General features: G+C 37.9%; 1 protein-coding gene across 7 annotated transcripts in view; it reads right to left on the bottom strand.

The window, feature by feature from the left end:
* Nucleotides 1–1,509: 1,509 nt before the first annotated feature.
* The window catches only part of TOGARAM1 (TOG array regulator of axonemal microtubules 1), an 81,952-nt gene continuing 60,975 nt past the window's right edge, over nucleotides 1,510–22,486 (bottom strand). For 5 of the 7 annotated variants that reach the window (XM_058540663.1, XM_058540662.1, XM_058540660.1 and 2 more), the window contains 6 exons: nucleotides 22,150–22,276; nucleotides 19,487–19,605; nucleotides 8,205–8,394; nucleotides 5,867–6,086; nucleotides 3,532–3,618; nucleotides 1,510–2,645 (listed from right to left, as the gene is read on the bottom strand). In XM_058540663.1, coding sequence (XP_058396646.1) covers nucleotides 2,392–2,645; nucleotides 3,532–3,618; nucleotides 5,867–6,086; nucleotides 8,205–8,394; nucleotides 19,487–19,605; nucleotides 22,150–22,276 — 997 coding nt within the window. In that variant the 3' untranslated portion in view covers nucleotides 1,510–2,391. The remainder of the gene's footprint in view (nucleotides 2,646–3,531; nucleotides 3,619–5,866; nucleotides 6,087–8,204; nucleotides 8,395–19,486; nucleotides 19,606–22,149; nucleotides 22,277–22,486) is intronic. The other 2 variants (XM_058540664.1, XM_058540665.1) reach the window with 2 other exon arrangements.

Below are 22,486 nucleotides of genomic sequence, written 5' to 3' on the forward strand. Positions count from 1 at the left end.
TAGAGAAAATCTTTAAGGCTTGGGACTCGTACCTTATGGCTATTTTCCTTATAATAAAAGACAGCCTGCAGATTATGTGAATTCAAGTCTCCACCTTAAGTAGTAGTGATTATATTTACTGTACTTTGTTCACTGCAAAATTCAAACTATATCTGTTCAAAATAAGGGATAATAGGACCGGCCCTGTGGCTTAGCGGTTAAGTGCACGCGCTCTGCTACTGGCAGCTCGGGTTCAGATCCCGGGCACGCACCGACGCACCGCTTCTCCGGCCTCATGGCCGCGTCCCACATACAGCAGAAGGATGTGCAACTATGTGCAACTATGACATACAACTATCTACTGGGGCTTCGGGGGGAAAAAAAAAGAAGGAGCATTGGCAATAGATGTTAGCTCAGAGCCGGTCTTCCTCAGCAAAAAGAGGAGGATTGGCATGGATGTTAGCTCAGGGCTGATCTCCCTCACACAAAAAAACAAAAAACAAAAAAAAAACAAAATAAGGGATAATAAAGCTTATACATAAAGTAATGGTCTTCTCTTATCTTTGAAATTTAAAATTTACCTTCAACATTTTCAACAGTCGATCAATGCAAACTTAGAAGGCACATTTGCAATAACAAGCGCAGTGGTCAAAATTAATAAAACTTGGAATCTGTAACTACTGTTTCAATGATGCATATCATAAAGGGTTGAGGCAAAATTTAATGACCATGTCAGATTTACAGTTGAGGTCAAAATAGTCTAAACCAGGTGCTGGCAAACTATGACAGAGGCCTGTTTTTGTTTGGCCTGAGCTAAGGATGCTGTTTACACTTTTAAAGAGTTTTAAAAAAACAAAAACAAAGAATACGCCACAATCTCTTGGTGGCTTACAAAGCCAAAAATATTTACTTTCTGGACCTTTACAGAAAAAGGGAACTTCTGAAGTTTGCCAACTTCAGACCTAAACTACAGGAACATAATAAAATATACTTAGAAGATATAGTATTTTACAAGTATGTATGTAACTACAAAACAGTGCCTATAAATAGAAAAAGTAACCAAGTCTTCACTCTTTTATCTTAGCTTCAAATGTAAAACCCATTTTTTTGCTTTTTTCTCAGAAGTCACAGATTAATACAAAGAATCACAATTTAAAAAGCAGCCAAATACATTACAAAACTGGTGACACAAAAGTGAAAAAAATGAAGGTAGTTCACAACTGTAATAAAGTCATCACAGAGGAAACTACAACATGGGAACAAGATGGGACCTTAAAACTCATCTAGCCCTCCCTCACATCTTAGAGGTGAGAAAACTGAGGCCTAGACCTGGTGAGGGACTTGCTCAAGGTCAACAGCTAATTTCCTGTAAAGCCAGAACTATAACCCAAGTCTGCTGGTAGGTCAACAGACATAGGTCAATATTATATCAAGTATATCAAATGAAAGTGATAGGTCAATATTACAATATATATTTTTTTCATTTTAACATATATGGAAGTTGGAAAAATAGGACACCTCTCACACATCTACAGAAATAAATCCTTTTATTTTATAACATTCCTTTTCTCTTTTAAGATGCATACAGTACGTGTAGCCCAAGAATTCTGAGAAAAGCTATAGAAGACCTGGCACTATTTTTGAGAATTACACAACTGGGCAGCAAAATAACACCTTTATAAATGTCAGGACATATAGAAATAAAATTTAGTGTTTGCACACAAAAAGAGGGAAGTTACATTCCACACGTTTTCTTAAACGTGTATTTAAATGTTTCCCAAAACTTTGGTCATCATGCTTTATTATAACTTCTCAAATTTTACAATTATGTAGATGATTAAACCCAAATAGGAAGCGAATATATCACATCAACACAGCAGCAAAAGCAAGCTAATACTGCACAATCATGTTAGCAGACTGATTTCAGAAATACATGTTTTCCACAAACAGCACACAAAACTTAGTTTGTGATAACATAGTTCAACGACTTTTCTTCCACTTCATAAAATAAGGCTGAGTAATGAGACATAGCAGAACATGATTACATAATAAAAAGTATATTTTTAATTACAAATCTAATTGTACATACAGGGCAACAAACTGCAGTTTCTATAGAAGAGTGCAAATGAGCAGGACTTTTCTCAAAAATATTAAAATTGGATTCATTCCATGTGCCTCAGAATTCATGAATATTAGGTTACATTAATTATTTTAGGTTTCTGTGTGATGGGAACAAGTGGTAGGGTTGATACAGGACAGATGTGTACTCATAGGCTGCAAATAAAAATAGCCATTGACTTAATTTACTGGATGAGAAGTGCAGGCACTGAAAATGTGACTCTAAAGAAGTTCCATTTGTCATCATGTAAACAGTTTTGTTCATCATATTTCATCAAAGATTCATAATTCATTTCAAATTGTCATATCCAGCAATTCCTCTAAACTCTTTTTGATATGTGGTGGCTGAGACGCAGCCTGATTTAATAGATTCTGACCCATCTGTGCAAAAAGTGCTTTGGATAATTTAGCTGTGGCTGTTCGTATATTTCCTCCAGCTCCGGGCAGAGAGCCACTATTTGTCATGTTCCCTAAGAGATGCCACAAAACAACTAACACTTTCTGTTCTGTGGCATGCGGCTTCCTTTGATAGAGTTCCATAACAATATCTGAAACATAAAAATATGGTAAACAGTGAGGTTTTAAAAAAAATAAATTCAAGTTCTGCTAATTAAAAAAGCATATAAAATATACTAAGCTTCTTCCCTATGCCATTTGTCCTAAAATGTTAGGCATTTAAAAAAAAATAAGGTCTGAAACTTTCCTCCCAAAGACTGGAATCTTCAAGTATGAGAATTCCATATAGGGGCTGGCCCTGTAGCATAGTGGTTAAGTGTGCACGCTCCGCTGCTGGCAGCCCGGGCTGGATCCTGGGCGCCCACTGACGCACCGCTTGTCAGGCCATGCTGTGGCGGTGTCCCATATAAAGTGGAGGAAGATCAGCACGGATGTTAGCTCAGGGCCAGTATTCCTCAGCAAAAAGAGGAGGATTGGCATGGATGTTAGCTCAGGGCTGATCTTCCTCAGGAAAAAAAAAAAAAAAAGAATTCCATATATAGGTCGATTAGTTCAGGCAAAAGTAGTAAAGACAGGAATCAAACCCAAAACGCATCCCAATGTTTTCCAAATCTAGTTAATTAAAAATTTGTATAATTTTTAACCCATGAACCTTAAATCAGATACATAATTTGAAATAACAGTTTTGTATGAGCATCAATATTTGATTTGAATGTCCTTTTATTTTTCCTGTACTATTTCTACTAACAGGAAGACTAAATATTTACCGGAAAAAAAAAGGATAAAATTCTTTTGAAGGAAATTTTTGGGGTAAAAGTCTTAAAAGGTCCTCTTGTGGATCAGTATACCATTTATTCCTACTTCATGGGTAATGATATTGAATTTGGTAGCTATCCCTAAAATTAAATTGAAATGCCCATCAGTTTATTGTTAGTTAATAAAATATTTCTTTAGAAATAACAATTAAAAAATATTTACCAGCAAGCTTTTCAGTCATATCCTGTTTTGCTTTTCCATTTAAAAACTGAGCTTTTGTGCAAAATGGCTGTAGAAGTAAGTAATTGTCTAAACAAAAAGAATAACACAGAGACAGATGTTTAAAGAGTTACGAGATCTTAGTTATTTTCCATTACATAGCATTGAAAGGAAAAAATATTCATGCAAATAAATGCAAATGTGCTAAAAAGATTTTTTAAGTGGTTAATCACTATTTGCAATTCTCTATAAAACCTTAACAGAGTAATATTTTTACAGCAAGTGAAAACCAAAAATACCTCACAGAATATTAAAGGAGCTATCATACAGTATAAAAAAGAAAAAGAATTGTTTATCTCTTAGGCATCTTATTCCAAATGATAGTATATAGGTTTATCAAAAAAACAGAAAAAGAATTGCTTTTTGGGGGTTGTTTTTACCTTTACTGGTTTTTTCAAAGTTTTAATTTTGAAATAACTATAGATTTACAGGAAGTTGCAAAGATAGTACAGAGAGGTCCTGTGCACGTTCCCCCAAAGGTTACGTCTTACATAATTACAGTACATATCAAAACAAAGACTCTGACATTGGTGCATTGTGTATATAGTTCTGTGTCACTTTATCATGTGTAGATTTGTGTAACCAGCACTGCAATAAGACACAGAACTATTCCATCACCACAAAGGCCTCTGCAGTGCTGCCCCTTTGTAGTCACATCTGGTCCCTCCTCCTGAACTGCCCTAAACCCTGACAACCACTAATCTGTTTTCCAGCTCTGTAATTCTGTCATTTTGAGAAGGTTATACAAATGAAATTCTACAGCATGAGATCTTTGGGGACTAGCTTTTTCCACTCAGCATAATGCCCCTGAGATCCATCCAAACTATTGTGTGTATCAATCGTTATTCCTTTTGATTGCTAAGCAGTATTCTACACTATGGATGTATCAGTTTTTTTCATGATTAACCCATTGAATTACATCTAGGTTGTTTGCAGTTTTTGGCTGTTACAAATAAAGCTGCTATGAACAATCATGTACAGGTTTTTTCATGGACGTAAGTTTTCATTTCTCTGGGATAAATGCCAGGGAATGCAACTGATCTGCTATATCTAAGTGCATGTTTAGTTTTTTAAGAAACTGCCAAACTATCTTCTAGAGTGGCTATACCATATTATTTTATATTCTCACCAGCAATGTGTGAGAGATTCAGTTTCTCTGCAACCTTGTTAGCATTCAGTGTTGTCACTATTTTTTAATTTTAGCTGTTCTGATACTTGCTATAGACTGAATATTTGTGTCCTTCCAAAATTCATATGTTGAAATCCAATCCCCAGTGTGACGGTATTTAGAGGTGAGGCCTTTGGAAGGTGATTAGGTCATGAGGGTGGGCCCTCATGAATGGGATTAGTGCCCTTATAAAAGACCCCAGAGAGCTCCCTTGCCCTTTCCACCATGTGAGGACACAACCAGAAGATGGCCTTCTGTGAACCAGGAAGTAGGCCCTCACCAGACACTGAATCTGCTGGCTCCTTGATCTTGGACTTCCCAGCCTCCAGAACTGTGAGAGATAAATGTGTGTTGTTTTTAAGCCACCAGTCACTGGTAGTTTGTTATAACAGCCTGAAAAGGCTAACACACTTGTGTAGTGATCATGGTATTAATCTGCATTGGCATTTTCCTAATGACTAGTGATGTTGAACATCTTTTCACGTGTGTATTTGCCATCCATAGATCCTCTCTGGTGAAATGTTTATTCATGTCTTTTGCCCATTTTCTAATTGGAATTTTTGTTTAATGTTGAGTTTTGAGAGTTCTTTATATATTCTAGATATGAATCTTTGTCAGATACGTGGTTTGCAAATATTTTCTCCCAATCTGTGGTTTGTCTCTTTATCCACTTAATAAGGTCTCTTGCAGGGCAAATGTTTTTAATTTTGATGAAGTCCAATTTATTGACTTTTATGGATCATGCTTTTACTGTCATGCTAATAACTCTTCACCAAGCCCAAAGTGTCCTGAGGATTTTCTTATATGTTATCTCCTAAAAGTTTTACATTTGAATCTATGATCCATTTTGAGTTAATTTTGTATCAGATGTGAGGCTGAGGTAGAAAAAAAATTGAAAAGTCAAAGATAAGGGAAGAGAAAGTCAATTTAATGGGATAATATTTAAGCACCAGAAATGATTAAAAATACTACTGAGAAAATGAAAAAATTTTATCACATTAAATGACAAAAATTGAATAGCTAGGGTTTCAGCATTATAAAAAACATGTAGAATCACAAAGTATGAAAGTAAAGGTGAAATAATTTGAGTGCCAAAGTAAGATTTCTTACCTACATGCTGACTCAGTGCCTGAACAACACTTGTGGCAGCAGCATAGATGCCTGGATTCTTGGAATTCAGATTGTTATCTACTATCGCTGGAATTAGCATGTTGATTATAGGAGACAAGCTGTCTCTAAGCAAAGGAATCATTTTGTGCATTGTTTCTAGAGCCACCAGATTTACTTTACTATTGGAATCATGAAGTCGCGATTTAAAAGCATCAAAGATCTGAAAGTAAATTGGTAAATTATTTAAAGTGAAATAATGTTTATACCTATTATATTTAAACTCTCTTTGGTATTTCATAGTATTTACCTACTAAGGGAGAAATATACTGCTTAAAAACATACACACATAAGATCTTATTATTATTATTTTATTTGTGAGGAAGATCAGCCCTGTGCTAACATCTGCCAATCCTCCTCTTTTTTTGCTGAGGAAGATTGGCCCTGGCCTAAGATCTGTGCCCATCTTCCTCCACTTTATATGGGATGCCAGCACAGCATGGCTTGACAAGTGGTGCATTGGTGCACGCCCGGGATCCGAACCGGCGAACCCTGGGCCGCCACAGCGGAGCGTGAGCACTCAACCTCTTGCACCACCGGGCTGACCCCCGTCCCCTTTTTTTTGTGAGGAAGATCAGCCCTGAGCTAACATCCATGCCAATCCCTCTCTTTTTGCTGAGGAAGACCGGCCCTGAGCTAACATCTATTGCCAATCTTCCTCCTTTTTTTTTTTTTTCCCTTTTTCTCCCCAAAGCCCCAGTAGATAGTTGTATGTCATAGCTGCACATCCTTCTAGTTGCTGTATGTGGGACACTGCCTCAGCATGGTCCGACAAGCAGTGCATCGGTGCATGCCTGGGATCAGAACCCGGGCCGCCAGTAGCAGAGCGCGTGCACTTAACCGCTAAGCCACGGTGCCGGCCCCATAAGATCTTATTTAACTTGAACTTACATAACAGGAATTTTATAAAAATTTGGATCCTAAATCTAAGTGTTAAATCTTCCTATAGCGAAAAAAGAAGGCTTCAAAAATCACCCAAAAAGACATCCTAATAAATTAAGGTTGAGAAATTTGGCTCAGGAGGCAGATGACTGACTTACTGTAAATGCAATAAAAATGCCGTTTTCTGGAAGGTACACATTAGTTTAGCTAACTCTAAGAACACAAGAAAAATTTCAGTTTTTATCTCCATTCTTAACAGAAGTAGCCACAGTAGTTTCACTGTAGAGATCTGACCTAGTTTCAGTTTAGGTTTCTCATGAGAATTTTAGATGCAATTTCTGAGTTAAATCTTTATCATTACCTCTTACCCTGATTACTTTAACAATTATTCCTTGCTCTTCAGAATTCTTAACTTTCATATATTGAAGATATAATAAAGTGAACAGCTAAGCAATTCTTTAGTGACATCAGGTGAGTGAAGAGCTATTCTGGGAGGTGGAGACGATTAACTAATAATTTCTGATATCTATATATATCAGTTAGAATTATTAGTTAATAGTTATAGCTAATATGTACAGTTATTAATTATATAATAATAATATATTAGTTATACATTAAATATAAAAACTATAATACTTTATATAAATAACATTTTTCATGTTAAAAATAGTCTTCCTAAGAGATTTATTTTCACTCAACAGATATCCAAAAATGTAACTTTCTGGTTCCCATGATATGGTAATGTGGTACTTTTCTTCTGAAAATTAAGAGGCAACACCACTGGAATTAAAAGAGTAGTTATGGTATGTTTACCACGTTTAATGCACATAATACAAATTTAAAATGGAATTGAATTAACAAATTACTAATGAAATTAACTGAACTAAACTTTGATGAAGCATAAATAATCTATGCTCTGGTACCACTAACGTTTATTACAATCTCCCTCTCTACTGCTTGTTGTCTTCCTAAAGGTACGTATACAAATTAGGATACACAGAATTTTAACCTACATATGAAAAATTTTAATATCTATTCTTAAGTAATAGCAAGTCTCTTAAAAGCCCTGGTTTTTAAACTATTTATTGATTTACCCAACATATACTTACTGAATGCCAGGTTCCAAGAGCTCAGAGAACACAGAGCTTTCAAGGAGTTACCATCTAGTGTGAGGATTTGGACAAATCAGCAGCTATATTCTCACTAATTTTTTCCCAATTATTTTGAATTGATCTAGAATGTTTTTAACATAGCAAAACCTAAGCAATCTATTCTTTTCACTTATTTCAACACTTTAAAATAACATATACAAAGTATTAAGATTTAGGGCAATTTTTTATACTAATGAACTTTATTAGCCACAGTTTGAAAATGAAAATTAATTTTCATAGATTCTTACCTTCACAATGTTTCCAACAACAAGCTCTTGATTGTTTTCAGTATCAGATAAAAGCTGCTTAATCCCATTAATACGATCACGAAAGTCTTTTGCATTTAATAAACCTGTTATGACTTTAATGTACTCAGCACTTTCTAAGGAATTGCGGGGAACTGATTTTCTGGTGACTTCACGAACTTCAGTTACCTCTCTAAAGTGAAGGAAAGGTAAATTTAATTTTGTTATTAATTTCCTATTAAAAATACAAACATACATAATTCTCATTATACATTCATTTTTCAAAAATTCACAAAATGACCTAACCCATAGCCACAATACCTGTGTTAGGGGTCCCCAGGATCTCCCCTGGGTTTGGTGATTTGCTAGGAGGACTCGGGATTCAGCATGTAGTTTTACTTACGGCTAAGATTTCTTATAGCAGAAGGATACAAAGCAAAATCAGTAAAGGGAAAAGGCGCTTGGGTCAAAGTCTGGAGGAAACCAGAGGTAAGACGCCAAGGGTCCTTTCCCAGTGGAGTCACACAGGACAAACTTAATTCCTCCAGCAACAAACCGTGACAACACCTGTGAAATGCTGTCTACCAACAAAGCTTATCAGAGGCTCAGTGCCCAGGGCTTTTATGGGGAGTTGGTCACGGTTGGTCGTCTCCTAGGACATACTAAAATTCCAGACTCCCAGAAGGAAAGCAGGTCTTCAGAGCCGGCCCCATGGCTTAGCAGTTAAGTGCGCGCGCTCCGCTGCTGGTGGCCCGGTATGGGATCCCGGGCACGCACCGACGCACTGCTTCTCCGGCCATGCTGAGGCCGTGTCCCACATACAGCAACTAGAAGGATGTGCAGCTATGACATACAACTATCTACTGGGGCTTTGGGGGAAAAAATAAATAAATAAAATTATTAAAAAAAAAAAAAAAGAAAGCAGGTCTTCAGCATAAACCATATTGTTTGCTCAAATAATTTAGGCACAGTAAACTACTATTATCAGTTAGGGAATGGTGGGAATCCTCCTAAAGTTCTAGTTCCCAGAAGCTAGCCAAAGGCTCACCCTGCAAGTGGGCCTTTCCAAGGATAGCAGTCTCAGACCTGCTGTGTTAACTCTTTTCTGCAAAATAGCCATGTGAACATGCATGGGAAAACGAGAATCTTGAGACCAGCAGGGTTTACTGTTTCACTTACTTTGTATTACAAGCATAATATTTTTCATTGCTGTAAAGGGGTGACTCAATGTGGCAGACGATGATCCCTTTAAAACTAAAGAGTCATGCAAATTGACTGGTCTTACAGACCATGGTAACAACTGCCAGTTACCACGATTTCTCTGACTAGCAGTATTAAAGTCAGTGCTCAAGTTGCCTTACAAGCAGTGATTAATGAATGACTCAGAATTATCCTGAAAGTGGACAGAAGATGGTGATCTAAAATGCAGATCCTAGATGTATTTATCCATTATTTTTAATTTGTTTAAATACATTAATCTGAGGTTATTTGTGAAATGATTAATTTTATACAATGAGAAATAAAGAGATTTAAATTTATGTTTAAACTGAAGACTATATCATACATAAAAGGTGAATAAATGAAAAGAGGAAGACAGAAGAACACCTGAAGAAGCCATCTAATTACTGAAACCTGTCTTTACTTTTTTATTATTATTTTTTTTTGGTGAGGAAGATCAGCCCTGAGCTAACATCTGTTGCCAATCCTCCTCTTTTTGTTGAGGAAAATTGGCCCCGGGCTAACATCCGTGCCCATCTTCCTCTACTTTGTATGTGGGACACATGCCACAGCATAGCTTGATGAGCGGTGTCTAGGTCCACGCCCAGGATCCAAACCTGCGAACCCCAGGCTGCCGAAGCGGAGCACGCGAACTTAACCACTAGGCCACCGGGCCAGGCCCCTGATACCTGTCTTTAAAGATGGCTTTTTTGTTGTTCAAAACAGGATGGATTTGACAGTAAAATAACACTTAATATACCTTAGGGGGAAAAGATAAAGTAACAGTCAAATAGAGAGATTCACTAGGGATATTAACATTAATAAAATTTATAAAAAAGAGAAGACATTAAAAATGATCATAGAACATAGATGCAAAAATTCCTTTTTTTTTTTTTGCCCCTTTTTCTCCCCAAAGCCCCAGTAGATAGTAGTATGTCATAGTTGCACATCCTTCTAGCTGCTGTATGTGGGATGCGGCCTCAGCATGGCTGGAGAAGCGGTGTGTCGGTGCGCGCCCGGGATCCGAACCCGGGCCACCAGTAGCAGAGCGTGCGCACTTAACTGCTAAGCCACGGGGCTGGCCCCGATTTTTTTTTTTTTTTTGTGAGGAAGACCAGCCCTGAGCTAACATCCAATGCCAATCCTCCTCTTTTTTTGCTGAGGAAGACTGGCCCTGGGCTAACATCCATGCCCACCTTCCTCCACTTTATATGGGACGCCGCCACAGCATGGCTTGACAAGTGGCGCGTCGATGCGCCCCCCCGGGATCTGAACCGGTGAACCCTGGGCCGCAGCAGCGGAGTGCGCGCACTTAACCGCTTGCGCCACTAGGCCGGCCCCCAAAAATTCTCGACAAAATATTAGCAAACTGAATTCAACAATACATTAAAAGGATCATACACAGTGACCAAGTGGGATTTATTCCAGGGATGCAAGGATGGTTCACCATCCACAAGTCAATCAATGTGATACACCACATTAACAAACTGAAGGATGAAAATCATATGATCATCTCAGTAGATGTAGAAAAAGCATTTGACAAAATTCAACATCCATTCATGATAAAAATACTCAACAAACTGGACACAGAGGGAAGGTACCTCAAAATAATAAAGGCCATATATGACAAGCCCATGGCTAACATCATACTCAAAGGTAAAAAGCTGCAAGTTTTTCCTCTAAGATCAGGAACAAGACAAGAATGCCCACTCTTGACACTCTTATTAAACACAGTACTAGAACTCCTAGCCAGAGCAATTAGGCAAGAAAAAGAAATAAAAGGCATTCAAATTGGAAAGAAAGAAGTAAAACTGTCTCTTTTTGCAGATGATATTATATATAAAATACCCTTAGACTCCACCAGAAAATTGCTAGAACTAACCAACAGATTCAGTAAAGTTGCAGGATACAAAATCAATATACAAAAATCAGTTACATTTCTATACAATAACAATGAACTATCTGAAAAGAAATTAAGAAGACAATCTCATTTATAAATGCATCAAAAAGAATAAAATACCTAGGAATACATTTAACCAAGGAGGTGAAAGATCTCTACCCTGAAAACAATAAGACATTGATGAAACAAACTGAAGACGACACAAATAAATGGAAGATATTCCATGTTTGTGGATTGGAAGAACTAATAATTGTTAAAATGTCCTTACTACCCAAAGTGATCTACAGATTCAATGCAATCCCTTTCAAAATTCTTTTCCCGCCCCCCCCCACCCCCCAGTAGATAGTCGTATGTCATAGTTGCACATCCTTCTAGTTGCTGTATGTGGGACGCGACCTCAGCATGGCCGGAGAAGCGGTGCGTCGGTGCGCGCCCAGGATCCGACCCCGGGCCGCCAGTAGCGGACTGTGCGCACTTAACTGCTAAGCCATGGGGCCGGCCCCCTTTCAAAATTCTAATGGCATTTTTCACAGGTATAGAACAAACAATCATAAAATTTGTATGGAACCACAAAAGATGTGGAATAGCCAAAGCAATCCTGAGAAAGAAGAACAAAGCTAGAGGCATCACATTTCCTGATTTCAAACTGTATTACAATGCTATAGAAATCAAAACAGTATGGTACTAGTATAAAAACAGATACATAGATCAATGAAACAGAACAGAAAGCCCAGAAATAGACCCATGCATATATGGTCAATTAATTTATGACAAAGGAGCCAAGAATATACAATGGGGGAAAGGATAGTTTCTTCACCAAATGGTGTTGGGAAAACCAAACAGCCACATGTGAAAGAGTGAAACTGGATCCCTATCTTACATCATAAACAAAAATCAACTGAAAATGGATTAAAGACTTGAATGTAAGACCTGAAATGAGAAAAATCCTAGAACAAAATATAAGAGGTGAGTTCCTTGACATTTTTTTTGAGTTTTTTGATTTGACAACAAAAACAAAGGCAAAACAAGCAAATAAACAAGTGGGACTGCATCAAACTAGAAAGCTTCTACACAATAAAATGAAAAGGAAACCTACTGAATGGGAGAAAACATTTACAAATAATATATCTGATAAAAGGTTAATATCCAAAATATATAAAGAACTCGTCTGACTCAATAGCAACAAACCCCAAACAATCTGATTGAAAAACGGAAGAGGAATTGAATAGACATATTTCCAAAGAAGACATACAAATAGCCAAGAGGTACATGAAAAGGTGCTCAACACCACTAATCATCAGGGAAATGCAAATCAAAACCACAATGAGATATTACCTTACACTTGTTAGAATGGCTATTATTAAAATGACAAGAAATAACAAGTGTTGGCAAAGATGTGGAGAAAAGGGAACCCTAGTGCACTGTTGGTGGGAATGTAAATTGGTGCAGCCATTACCGAAAACAGTATGAGTTTCCTCAAAAAATTAAAAATAGAACTACCATATGATCTAGCAACTCCACTTTTGGTTTATATATTTGAAGGAAATGAAATCACTATCTTGAAAAAATATCTGTACCCCCATGCTCACTACAGCATTATTTATATTACCCAAGACATGGAAACAACCTAAGTGTCCACTGACAGATGAATGGCTAAGGAAAATGTGGTGTATATACACAATGGAATATTATTCAGCCATAAAAAAAGAAGGAAATCCTGTCATTTGTGACAACATGGATGGGCCTTGAGGGCATTCTGCTAAGTGAAATAAGCCAGAGAAAGGCAAATACTGTATGATCTCCCTTATATGTGGAATTTAAAAAAACCAAACTTACAGATACAGAAAATAGATTGGTGGTTGCCAGAGGTGGGGGGGTGGGGGTTGGGCAAAATGGGCAACGGTGGTCAAAAGGTACAAATTTCCAGTTATAAGATAAATAAGTTCTGGGGGTCTAATGTACAGCATGGTGACTATAGGTAACCATGCTGTACTGGATATTTGAAAGTTGCTAAAAGAGTAGATCTTCAAAGTTCTCATTACAAGAAAAAAAATTTGTAACTATGTGAGATGACGGATGTTAACTAAACTTATTATGGTAATCATTTCACAATATATACATATATCAAATCATTATGTTGTACAATTCAGAGCAATACAATGTTATATGTCAATTATATCTCAATAAAATTGGGGGTAAAAAGAATGAACACAATTCATGGCAATGCTACTTACATAATACAATTTATATGATACTGACTATTCAATAATGACTAGTCAGAGCAAATATAACAATAATGTATTGTGGGTATTATAATATAGGGAGCAGTAAAATGCACGACAAAAACAGCATATAGGATGAAAGAGGAGGAATGGAAATATACGGCTGTAATTAAGGTTCTTACATTATGCCTAAAATGGTCTAACATTATTTTAAAGTAGACTATGAGAAGATAAGATCCATATTATAAAGTATGTATATTACATAGCCCAGATCAACCACTTAAAAAAAACAATGAGGAGATAAATGGAATATGAAAATAAACATATACACATACATGGGCCGGCCCCGAGGCTTAGCGGTTAAGTGCTCGCGCTCCGATGCTGGCGGCCCGGGTTCAGATCCCGGGCACACACCAACGCACCGCTTCTCTGGCCATGCTGAGGCCGCGTCCCACACACAGCAACTAGAAGGATGTGCAGCTATGACATACAACTATCTACTGGGACTTTGGGGGAAAAAATAAATAAGTAAATAAAATTATAAACAAAAAACAAAAAACATATACACATACAAACACACCTCAATCCATTCAAAAGAAGGCAGGAAGAGGAAAAAAGAAACAGAAAATATAGGACAGATTAAAAAATAATATAAAGATGATAGGCTTAAACCCAACCATATGAATAATTACATCAAATATAAATGGTGGAATATCCTAATTAAAAGGCAGAGATTGTTAGATTGGATAAAAAAGCAAGACAATCATATACTGTTTACAAAAAATAAACTTTGAAAAGACATACTGGAGATGCAAGTCAAAACTATAATGTAGCAAAGAAAAATTATTCTGCCATTTGTAAAATGAAAAAGAAGACTTCATTTAAGATTACTGCAAAAGAGGTCATGACTATTGCAATATGGGAGACAGAGTGTGTTCAACACTGAATACAGCAAAGACAACTGGGGATTTATAGCCAACAGGCAGAGTGAGGGGGTCAGTGGATGGAAAAGAAGAAGAGGACACATCAAGGTGGGGAGGTTTCTTGCTAAACTGGTCTAACAGGATTCTTGCTAAAGGCAGGCCTGGTAATTACACATCAAGGTGGAGGATAAGGAACTGGATCAGATATGGAGGGTGATCAGATATCACAGGAGAGGGAGGGACTGATTGAGCAGGATTCTTTGCTAAGACTGGCTGAGGCCCCCAAGGGCAGGGCCAAAGGAGGAGGCCTAGTGTAAAAGAGGGCTCAGAGGAGCCTGTCTAAAGTTTGGTCCAAGACAGAGCCTTTGTCAAACGAGATACCAGCTTACACCCACTTGAATAATAAGTGTTGATGACAATGTGGAAAAATTGGAACCCTCTTATTATTATTATTATATTTTTCCGAGGAAGATCAGCCCTGAGCTAACATCCATGCTAATCCTCCTCTTTTTGCTGAGGAAGACCGGCTCTGAGCTAACACCTATTGCCAATCCTCCTCCTTTTTTTTTTTTGCCCCCCAGTAGATAGTTGTATGTCATAGTCGCACATCCTGCTAGTTGCTGTATGTGGGACGCGGCCTCAGCACGGCCGGAGAGCGGTGCGTTGGTGCGCGCCTGGGATCCGAACCCGGGCCGCCAGTAGCGGAGCGTTCGCACTTAACCGCTAAGCCACAGGGCTGGCCCTGGAACCCTCTTATACTGCTGGTGTGATTGTAAAATGGTCCCACTTTGGAAAACAGTCTAGCAGTTCTTCAAAAGGTTAAACATAGAGTTATCACATGACCCAGCAATTCCACTCCTATATACCCAAGAGAATTGAAAACATATATCTACAACTAAACCCAAATATCCATCAACTGAGGAATGGATAAACAAAATGTAGTATATCCATACAATGGAATACAATTTAGCTATAAAAAGGAATGAGGTATTGATACATGCTACAACTTGGATGAATCTTAAAAACACAATGCCAAGTCTAAGAAGTCAGTCACAAAAGATCACATATCACATGATTCCATTTACATGAAATGTCCAGAATATGCAAATCCATAGAAACAGAAAGCAGATTGCCTAGGGCTGGGGAAATGAGTAGCGGCTGCAAATGATATGAGATTTCTTTTTGAGCTGATGAAAATGTTCTCAAATTGATTGGGATGATGGTTGCACATCTCAGTGAATATAATAAAAACCAATGAACTGTCTTTCCCAAATAAGTGAATTACATGCTATATGAATTATATCTTCATAATACTGTAATTGAAAAAACAAAAGGTATAGCATGCAAACAAATTACAATAAAATGGTTAATATTAGACAAAGTAGACTTCAGGAAAAGAAATATTACCAAACATAAACAGAGATACTTCATAGTGATAAAAAGGTCAATTCATCAAAAAGTCACAACTCTTCTAAATATATCTGAACTTAATCACACTGTATCAAAATACATGAAGCAAAAAGTGATAGAACTGAAAGTACAAATCCACAAATATAGCTGGAGATGTTAATATTTCTAAGTCAGCAATTGATAGAACAAGTAGACAGAAAATCAGTACGAAGAACCAAATAACATAATCAATCAACTTAACTGACTTTTTTTTTTTTAATTTTTATTTATTTATTTTTTTCCCCCAAAGCCCCAGTAGATAGTTGTATGCCATAGTTGCACAGCCTTCTAGTTGTTGTATGTGGGACGCGGCCTCAGAATGGCCAGAGAAGTGGTGCGTCGGTGCGCGCCCAGGATCCAAACCCGGGCCGCCAACAGCGGAGCACATGCACTTAACCGCTAAGCCACGGGGCCGGCCCCAACTGACATTTTATAGAACACTACGCCCAAGAAGAGTAGAATACAGATTCTTTCAAGCAGATATAAAAATATTCACTAACAGAATACATGCTGGGCCATAAAACAAAATAAATTTAAAAGAACTGAAATCATATGGAGTGAAATCAATGACACAAAAAAACTAAATTCAAAATCATTAACAAAAAGATATTTGGAAAATCTCCAAATATTTGAAAATTAAACACACTTCTAAATAGCCCCTGTATTAAAGAAGAAACCTAAGGGTATTATCTAGCGTTATTCCAATACCAAAACCAAAGACATTCCAAGACAAGAAAACTACAGACCTTGGGGCCTGCCCGGTGGCACAAGTGGTTAAGTGAGCGCGCTCCATTGTGGCGGCCTGGGGCTCACAGGTTCGGATCCCAGCTTGTCGCTGGGCTCGTCAAGCCATGCTATTGCAGAGTCCCATACAAAGTAGAGGAAGATGGGCGTGGATGCTGGCCCAGGGCCAGTCTTCCTCAGCAAAACAAGAGGAGGATTGGCAGATGTTAGCTCAGGGCCGATCTTCCTCACACACAAAAAAAAACAAAAGAAAACTACAGACCTCAAGAATATAGGCACAAAAATACCCAACTAATTTTAGCAAATCAACCACAGTGATATACGAAAAATATAATACATCATGGTCCAGTGGGACTAATCCAAGGAACACAAGTTACCTTTTTTATCATTTGAAAATCAATGACTAATTCACCATATTAACAGAATAAATATATGATTATCTTAATAGACACTGAGGAAGCATTTGACAAAATTCAACACCCATTCACAATAAAAACTCAAACTAGGAAGAGAAGGGAACGTCATCAATCTGATAGGGGGCTTCTACCAATCTCCAGCTAACATCATACTTACTGGTGCAATACTGAACGTTTTGCCCCTAAGATCAGGAACAAGGTAAAGGTGTCTGCTCTTACCGCTTTTACTCAACATTGTATTCAATGTTCTAGTGAGTGCAGTAACAACAGGGCAAGAAGAAGAAATTAAAAACATACGGATTAGAAAAGAGGAAATAAAGTACAAGATGATCCGGGAGAATCTTGTGGCGGCAGAAAGTAAGGACATGTTTGTGAGCACAGCAGCCAGCTTGAGGGAGCTCCTAGGGCGGGAGCAACTTGCAGAAGTGAATAACGATAGCACTGGATTATAACCCACAGACTATAACAAAAATCCATTAGTTTTTTATAAGTATTTGAATAAATAAATACATGGAGGAAAAAGTGGCAGTTTTCTTTACAGAAAAATTCAACTAACAAATGTAGAAGGAATAAGGGGAATAAAGAACACCATTAGACTAAAAAACACAATTGCTGTAGGCAAGATCTATGAACAGTCGCTAAAATTTGTGGGCAAATGTATGATGAGAAACAGGATATCTGTATGGTCTCAAAGTGTCTCAAGATATTGATTACTTAAAAAGGGAAAATAGCAATTTTGCAGTGGAGAAACCACCTTACCCTGGGTGATCAAGGCTAATGTTATCAGTAGTAAGACAGTGACACCATGCACCTCATGAAATGATGCACTGAGAAGGGCTCAATATCACTTTTGTGGTATTCTTACCAAAAATGCATAATCTCAATCTAACTGTGAGAAAATATCAGATAAACCCAAATTGAGAGACATCTATGAAATAAGTAACTGAATAGAAAAGGCCTGGCAGGGCTGGTCCGGTGGTGTAGTGGTTAAGTCCGTGAACTCTGCTTTTGTGGCCCGGGGTTCGTGGGCCCAGATCCTGGGCACAGACCTATGCACCGCTCGTCAAGCCATGCTGTGGTGGCATCCCACATAAAAAGTGGAGGAGGACTGGCACAGATGTTAGCTCAGGGACAATCTTCCTCAAGCAAAAAGAGGAAGATTGGCAACAGATGTTAGCTCAGGGCCAGTCTTTCTCACCAAAAAAAAAAAAAGAAAAGGCCTGGCACACTGTATACTCTCAATAAACGTTAAAAAAGCATTTTTTTTTGTTGGGTGTAAAAAATGGTTTTTGATCAAAATATCTGATCCAGGATCTTATGTGATAATCTCTTTATGTGGAAAAATGGCAAATTCTGATTCAGTAGGCCTGAGGGAGTACAAGATTTTGCATTTCTTTTTTTTTGTGAGGATGATCAGCCTTGAGCTAACATCTGATGCCAATCCTCCTTTTTTTTTTTTTTCCTGAGGAAGACTGGCCCTGAGCTAACATCCGTGTCCATCTTCCTCTACTTTATATGGGACACCACCACAGCATGGCTCAACAAGCAGTGCGTCCATGTGCGCCAGGGATCCGAACCAGCGAACCCCGGGCCACCGCAGCGGAGCACGTGCACTTAACCACTTGCGCCACCGGGCCGGCCCCAGATTTTGCATTTCTAATAAGCTCCTAGGTGATGCCCATGTGGCTGTTCTGTGGACTGTACTCTGAAAAGCAAGATCCCAAAGCATATATTTTCACATGGATTTTAATCTTTTAAAAATTTATTATTTTAGTTTATAAAATAATTTTAAAGATACACAAATACAGAAAATATGAAAGATACCTATGTATCTACTCATTTTAAAAATAATGTTTAAAATATATTTAAAAATACCAGAGATCATAATACTTTTGAAAGATTTTTTAAAATTATATAATCAACTTATTAAATGTTGTTAAACAGTTTAAACAGGTTACACAATTGTATATACTATTATATTTACAAAAATTTTAAGAGTAGTTTTTTTCTGGTTTGTGGTATTATAGTGGATTAGTTAAATTCTTCTTTTAATGCTTGTAGTTGTTTTTTTTTCTTTAGCCAAAATTATGTATTACTTTTATAATCAAGGGAAAAAACTAAAGGTTATAAATTAAAAAAAATTAATCAGAGTTGTCCAACACAGGCCTAATATTGACAAGTTTAATAACACTAAAGCTTTACTAATATTTACTGCATGTAAAAGCAAGTTGCCATAAATATATAACTGCCTTATTAAATCTAATTATCTCATACTTTCTAAGTCCTTACCAACTTTTAAAACTCCATTCAATTTTGACAAATACCCCTGGGATAGTTCATGAAAATATCCAAAAGAGACTACTATCATTGGGGAGCAATTTCTCTAATGATGTGGACTACCAAATGGTCCTACCTTTCAGCGGAGTTGAAAGCATCTCTAGAAACAGGTGATGACCTTGTATTTCCAACACTGCCAGTATGAGATCGTCTTCCTTTTGCTGAAGGAGTATCTAGCGGCATCTCTCCCAAACCCTATAAGTAAATATAAGAAAAGGCAGTGTAATAAAAGTCTTAGAACTAGTAAAGTAAAATAACTTGTATACTGTAATTTTCATAGCAGCCATTATTGATCTGTTTTATGATTAAAAGCATTTTAATAATCTGCTATGCTTATATTTTAAAGGACATCAGAATCATAAAATACCTTGTAATTAGTAGTAAATTAACAATATATGTGACCAACTAACAGGAAATGATATTGGCTTGGTAAAACTTTAAACTTTTAAAGATTAATATGCTATAATTTATTACTACTCTTCTTAAAGCTTAAAATCTATATAGCAAATATGAACACATTACATAAACAATGAATTCCTATGCAACACAAGTGTGAGAATAAACATTATGATAAGAACTATTTAAAACCTCTTTTTTTTTTTAATTTTATTTATTTATTTTTTTCCCCAAAGCCCCAGTAGATAGTTGTATGTCATAGCTGCACATCCTTCTAGTTGCTGTATGTGGGACGCGGCCTCAGCATGGCCAGAGAAGCAGTGCATAAGTGCGCGCCCGGGATCCGAACCCAGGCCGCCAGCATCGGAGCGCGCACACTTAACCGCTAAGCCACGGGGCTGGCCCCTACCTCTTTTTTTCTTGATACTTGTACTTGAAATGCCTCACAAATATGATCTGCCTCATTTTCTTTTTTTTTTTTTGTGAGGAAGATCAGCCCTGAGCTAACATCCATGCCAATCCTCCTCTTTTTGCTGAGGAAGATTGGCGCTGGGCTAACATCTGTGCCTATCTTCCTCCACTTTATATGGGACGCCGCCACAGCACGGCCTGACTAGGGTGCATTGGTGCACGCCCGGGATCCGAACCTGGGCCTCCAGCAGCGGAGCGTGAGCACTTAACTGCTACGCCACGGGGCCAGCCCTTGCCTCATTTTAATAATTTTTTGCATGGTTATTTTAATAAGTTCTATATGAATTAAGCTGAAATCTTTAAGATCAATAGGCAGAAAAAATTCTCTAAAATGTGTATTACCATATTCCGACGTATTACCCCTTCAGAACAAATCCTTTGCCCAAGATTATCAGGGATGAATAACATAAATTACCACAAAAAAAATTCTACATTATTATTATTTTTTTTTGTGAGGAAGATCAGCCCTGAGCTAACATTCATGCCAATCTTCCTCTTTTTTTTTGCTGAGGAAGACTGGCCCTGAGCTAACATCTATTGCCAATCCTCCTCCTTTTTTTTTTTCCCTTCCCTTTTTCTCCCCAAAGCCCCAGTAGATAGTTGTATGTCATAGTTGCACATCCTTCTAGTTTCTGTATGTGGGACGCGGCCTCAGCATGGCCGGAGAAGCGGTGCATTGGTGCGACCCCAGGATCTGAACCTGGGCCACCAGTAGTGGAGCGCACACACTTAACTGCTAAGCCATGGGGCTGGCCCTCCATTATTAAATTAAACATATATTTGCAAAAAATAATATGTAAATGGAACATTTTTTGGTGTGTGTGTGAGGAAGATCAGCACTGAGGTAACATCCATGCCAATCCCCCTCTTTTTGCTGAGGAAGATTGGCCCTGAGCTAATATCCATGCCCATCTTCCTCCACTTTATGTGGGACGCCGCCACAGCATGGCCTGACAAGTGGTGCATCACCGCACACCCAGGATCCGAACCCAGGCTGCCAGCAGTAGAGCGTGCACACTTAACCGCTACGCCACACGGCTGGCCCCTGGAATACTTTTCTATAAGACATTTTTCACATTTTATTTTGCGTGGTATTCCCGCAGTTACTCATTTCACACACATTTCTGAATCCCAGGATATTTTCCAGGATAAATAAGACATGGGGCTTTCCCTCAAGGAGCTCCCTATCAATGCCCTGCAGTGTGGTAGGAGTTCTAATCACGGAACTCACAAGGGAAATAAAGCAGGGACTAAGCGTGATAAACATCACCATCCTCATTTTTTTTTTTTTTGGTGAGGAAGATTGGCCCTGAGCTAACATCTGCAGCTAATCCTCTCCTGTTTTTTTTGCTTGAGGAGATTGTTCCTGAGCTAACATCCGTGCCCATCTTCCTCTATTTTGTATGAGGGATGCCTCCACAGCATGGCTTGATGAGTGGTGTGTAGGTCCCAGCCTGGGATACAAGCCTGCAAATCCTGGGCCACTGAAGCAGAGCACATGAACTTAACCACTAGGCCACTGCTCTGCCCCCACTGTCTTCATTTTATAAAAATTAAAATTCTGGTGAAAGACACGAAGTGATGTGCTAAAACGATACAGTTGCTAATTCTCAGAGATGTGATTCAAACACAAGTCTTGTAACTCCAATAAGCCACGCTACATTCTACCAAATGTCAAGCTTCTGTTCAACAAGCATTTACCGACACTGGGAATGTGTACTTAGTCCTGCAGTTGCTGAAACGCTACCAGAGATAAATTCTGAAGAGTTAACAGAGAAATAATCAAAGAAGTAATTATTTCTATCCTTTACCTTCCTGGGCAAGTGAACTTTGCTTTTAAAGTTGTTTATAAAATAAACTCTTCCCACATACCTTTTGCCGTAAGCTTTTAACAGATTCCTTAATATATGGCAAGTCTTTAGGCGGGACATACTTTTCAAGCATTTTTTCAAAGTTAGGATGACACATCATGAGGAAAAGCATCTTTCGGCCATAATACCTAAGGATATTTGAGAAATACGTAAGTATTTTACCTCTCTTCACAAGCTCAGTTGTTGTCCTCAGATGCAGTTTTTTTTGTGTGTGTGTGTGAGGAAGATTGGCCCTGAGCTAATATCTGTTGCTAATCTTCCTCTTTTTGCTTGAAGAAGATGGTTCCTGAGCTAACATCTGTGCTCATCTTCCTCTACTTTTTGTATATGGGACACCT

This window comes from Diceros bicornis, chromosome 5 (genome assembly GCF_020826845.1).
Source record: "Diceros bicornis minor isolate mBicDic1 chromosome 5, mDicBic1.mat.cur, whole genome shotgun sequence".
NCBI classification, from domain to species: Eukaryota; Metazoa; Chordata; class Mammalia; order Perissodactyla; family Rhinocerotidae; genus Diceros; species Diceros bicornis.